General features: G+C 37.7%; 1 protein-coding gene across 2 annotated transcripts in view; it reads right to left on the reverse strand.

The window, feature by feature from the left end:
* LOC110020779 (uncharacterized CRM domain-containing protein At3g25440, chloroplastic) overlaps nt 1-3,762 on the reverse strand; it is a 32,375-nt gene extending 28,613 nt beyond the window's left edge. Inside the window, exons 1-3 of one of the 2 annotated variants that reach the window (XM_020718999.1) lie at nt 3,595-3,762; nt 3,188-3,336; nt 2,964-3,107 (exon numbers count right to left, since the gene is read on the reverse strand). In XM_020718999.1, coding sequence (XP_020574658.1) covers nt 2,964-3,107; nt 3,188-3,282 — 239 coding nt within the window. In that variant the 5' untranslated portion in view covers nt 3,283-3,336; nt 3,595-3,762. Of the gene's footprint in view, nt 1-2,963; nt 3,108-3,187; nt 3,377-3,594 lie in introns of both variants that reach the window. The other variant, XM_020719000.1, reaches the window with a different exon arrangement.
* Nucleotides 3,763-4,959: the final 1,197 nt, after the last annotated feature.

Genomic DNA, 4,959 nt, shown 5'->3' on the forward strand with positions numbered 1-4,959 from the left:
CGAAATCGATGGCATGAGAATCATACTAGAAAACCCCCATCCTTCTCCACACTTGCTCTCTCGGTCTAATTATCAGTTTCGTTTGAGTTCGAAAGAGAAGCTTGTCTCTTAAGCAAAATCGACCAAACGATTATTCCTTTCATGCTGATTCAAAATTTATTTTCCATATTTACTTTACATTATTATTATTATTATTATATTTATTATTGTTATATTATTTAAAATTTAGTTATTACACTTCCGAGATGGGGTGAACAAGAGACTTTGACCTACATGAGTAATAGGTAAAGATTGACCATTATCCACCATAATGTGTTGTGATTCCCAATATGGTTGACTGTTGTGCAATTGTGTATGATCAGAGGTGAGATGAAAGGTAGCCCTCGTGTCTAGGAGCCACTCGAGTGGAATTGTTATCATATGCTATCATATCCTCTGGGTTTGCGGGCTAGTATGACAAGTATTGTGCCAACATTTTGCCGTCGAATGACCTTATTTGTTGCATATTTGGCAAGCAAATCAAGACCTATTGCGGTATTCACGATATCTAGTTGAAGAAAATTGCTTTGATTTAAAATTGTGCGAGTTTGGTTTGTTGTTATTGTTATGCTAATACCCTCTTCCATTATATTTTTTTCGGTATCTTTTTTTTCTGTCATGAGCCTGTTGTTTTGTGTGACCAACTGTAATTTCCTGAGTTTCAATTGCCAAATTAGTTTCCTCACTACACAATAGTGACTAAAAATCGTCTAAGTGGATCGGTTGAAGATTTATTCTAATAGTCATTTTAAATGCTTGATATGTCTATGGTACTCCATTCGAGTTCTAGTAAATGATACCCTTTGTATCTATCTTGAATTCGGCAGCAGCAATAGCATCTATCTTGGATTTTATAGATGAAATATATTGTGTCATGTTTAGATCCTTCATGGACTGATTATGAATGTTGTTTTTAAGATGGTTGATGTGCGATCAGTTCTTGGATTGAACACGATGCTCGGAAGTGAGTCATATATCTTTACAAGATTCCATATTCAGCGCATTGGTAGTATTGATGGTGAAATGGTTAAGTGCAATGGCAAGATTATGATTTATCACAAACCAAAAAGCATAGTTTGGATTCGGTTGATATGAACCATCTGGTGAGCATGTTTGGGGAGCAGGTCAAAGTGTTGATCCGTCAAGAAATCAATCCACCCCATTTGCTGTAAATAATTTGAGTATTTGGGATTGCCAGGTGGGATGATTTTCTGGTATTAACTGAGCTTGAACTATATTCTTGATATTGTTCATGATGAATTTAACTTGAAGAGGAATAGTGATCATACCCATTTTGAATGGGCTCGAATCACTTTCTTCAAATCTTGTATTTCATGAATGATCCGAAATTGTTGTAATTTGAGATTGAAGAAGGGAAAGAGAGATGTAGTAGATCAGAGTTTGCAATACAGGTGTGAAATCAGACTTTCGATTTTCCGGGAGGATAACGCTATGATACCAGCGCTTGGGATGATTTTAGGCGCGACGTATTCCCTTTGGCTATATAATTGTGCGGTTTCTGGGAATTTCAAACCCGATTTCCTCCATAAATTCTCTTATCCAAATGGCAGAGAAGTTTTCATATTTCTACATTTTCTTGTTGGAGGGGCGACCGTTCGTTGAGCTACCAAAAAAGGGTCAACCAATGTGATCATGACATTGTAGGTGCTTCAGACGGATGCTACTTCCCTCATTAATAATGGGTGGCATAGCCTGTAGCAGAAGTCTCGTTTTTTTATCCATTTTTTTCTTACCCGGCTGGGACCGAGAGAAAGAAAGGATGGGGGACGACCATGCATGGCACTTCTCGACCATGTCTCCGAGGACAGTTGAACGAGCGACTCATGAATGCAGCCGGGTTGGACGAGCCAATAACTCGAACGCGTTCGATCAGTTTTTTGAGCAAGAATCACAGTGTGACCTTACCTTCACCATGATACGAACTCCAAGTTCTTATGGCAGAGCACGAGGAGTTTCCTTCAAGTGATGATGGGAATGGAAACAAGAAACACGATTGAGGTCTTCCTGGTCCGAGATCAGACTTCTATATAAGTCACAATAACGTAAGCATGAGACTTTTTTGTAGTACCGATGAACCAAATGGCCGCTAGAGGGAATCTAGGACGGAGGACTCGTAATATCTCTATAGATCCGGCAAAAGCGAAAGACCCCCTAACGCAGAGGCTAACCGCTAAGCTCACTCTGGCCTCGCAGGGCGGGTCAGAGTGGGTGCGAGCTGGACATAGCTTATGGCTAGAGCAATGGGAGGGCGCCCAAGCAGAGAGAACAGTAAGGATAATGAGCGCGGAGCTTTCAGAAAGAAAAGCAAGGCGCTAGCGGGAGGTCGAACCAAGGACCTATGGAAGTCGGGGCTCGACCCCATATTGGATCAAACAATAGGGGACCATAGCACTAACTTTTTTTTCAAGACAATAGGGGGAAAAGAGTGTAGAAGTTTATAGAACTGACTTTTTTTTCAACCCAATGTTCTTCTACGAAAAAGAGGAGTGGAAGTTCATTTCTGTAATTCAGATATATTTTCTGAAAGACATTACATTACTTATCAATTCACTTCCAATGTATATATATAACACTTGTATAACTGAAAAGATTCTAACAGAATAAGTTTATTTTACAGTAAAGTGTTCTCTTGAATTAATTTCTTGGGGTTGTTTGTATTGAAGTGAGGTTTGAGTTCTGCTTTGAATTATTCTGATCCACTGCTGTTATTATTCAGCACAGGAAGACTAAGCTTCAAGAATCAAACAAAAGAAATACTTCTGTAAGTTTGCTTCTGATCAATTTGCATGGATAATACCCCCAAAACAAGCAAAAGATATGATTGAATTTCAAATGAAACTTATAGCTTTAAATAATCCCAAATGACATGATAAATTCAAATATCAACATAGATATTTCCTCACCTGAATGGGCGTATGTGCATCTGCATATTTCTATTTTGTGAAAATAAAGAGGATTTTAGAGGTCTGCAGCTAAAACTTCTGAAGGCCCAATGATATTCATATAGGCTGAAGAAATTGCACTCCTCAGGATTGACAGGAGAGCCCCTAGGCAAAATAACATAAAGAAAAGCTAAGGTTTGAAGGAGTAATGGATTGAACAGTCGAATCATATGATAACAAATTACCTGAAAGAAGAGTAACATGAAGTAGTTACATTTAAGGGAAGAACAAGTTCTAATCTTCTTTTTAATCTTTGGGACACTAGGGAACAAGCTCCCATGTTTCACTTGCCCTTGCAGCTGGAGAGAATCTGCCTCTGATGCTATGAAAGATACTGGCATTGGCAAGCTTAAGTCAAGTTCTTACGATCAACGCTAAAACGTAGAAGAACAGAGGTTCAATGAAACAAATTAAGGAATCAAACAGAGCCGAGTTTTCTTCGATATGGCTAGAGGAAGTAAAACTTTATAGAGAAAAGTCATCTCTCCAACGAACGCCGAAGAGAAGCTGTTGGCAACAACCGGCGATGGCCGGAGAGGAGGAAGGACAAGGTAAGGATTAAAAATGTTAGACGAATCAAGAGCACAGTTACCTTTGTTTCTCCGATGCCACTCACGCTCCACACAATCTCATCAAAGTCGCGAACGTCACTTAACTACTCCATCGTTCTCTACCTCTGCGGTTGTCACCTTCCCATTTTTTGTTCTATATCTTGGCCACCGGGCCAGCGAGCCCTAGACTCACTTTGCGATCTCGTGGAAAAATGCTATCAATTTTTTTTATAAACTATGCACGCACTCACACAGATATCTCTCTCTCAAAATCAAAAAAATATTACATAATACTGATGTAGAATTAACGTGTGTAATCAATAAAATAATGTCACGATATCCTGCGTGACAGGGAAAAAAAAACATCGCAGTAACACGGGAAATATTCCCCCCTGTGTTATTCATGTGTTATTGCGTGTTATTGTATGTTATTCATGTGTTATTCATGTGTTATTGTGTTATTATAACATCAAAAACATTCTCAAGACACAATAATACATGAATAACACACAATAACACTTGAATAACACGGGGAATATTCCCGACAGAGAAAAAAATGACGCAGTAACACGGGGGAATATTTTCTCTTGTGTTATCCATGTGTTATTGTGTGTAATTCATGTGTTATTGATGTTTTATTGCGTTATTATAACATCAGGAATATTCCCAGGACACAATAACACATGAATAACACACAATAACACATGAATAACACGGGGGGAATATCCCCCGTGTTACTGTGCCGTTTTTTTCTTCTGTCGCGCGAGATGTAGTGACGTGATTTTATTGGCTACGCACGTACTCTACGTGCGCAGTAACACGGCTCGCATATAGCGCAATTTTGTTCGGCTTTTTAAGAAGCTCGTGTTCGGCTCGTTCGCTATGCCGGCCCGTTCGCTAGGTAAACGAGCCAAACTCAAACAAAACTAATTCGCTCGTGTTTGGATCGTTTTAACTCAAAGTACTACTCATTGATTATATATATATATAATTTATTTATAACTAGATGAGTACTATTTTTAAAAATTTTAATTGACTATAAGGTTACAAAGTTTTATAATGAATTAAAAACACTATTTAAGAAAATAGAATAAAAATTATTAAGGTAAATTCAAATGATGTTTTAATATAAACAATAATTTTTAAATATTGTCTCAACCTTTAGCATATTATGGCTACGCGATTAGGATTGTCAAAATGGCTCTTTATTTGTGAACAGCTCGAAATATAAGACAAACGAGCCGAACACGAACACACCTTTTGAGCTCGAAATATAAGACAAGATATAATTGATAAATTATTTAAGTTTTAGTTGAATTATATACATAACACAAAAAAACATTCGAATTTATATTTTCACACCTGAACTTCATCATTTACATATAAAACACTTTGTTGGCTATATT

This window comes from Phalaenopsis equestris, unplaced genomic scaffold (genome assembly GCF_001263595.1).
Source record: "Phalaenopsis equestris unplaced genomic scaffold, ASM126359v1 Scaffold000107, whole genome shotgun sequence".
Classification (NCBI taxonomy): Eukaryota; Viridiplantae; Streptophyta; class Magnoliopsida; order Asparagales; family Orchidaceae; genus Phalaenopsis; species Phalaenopsis equestris.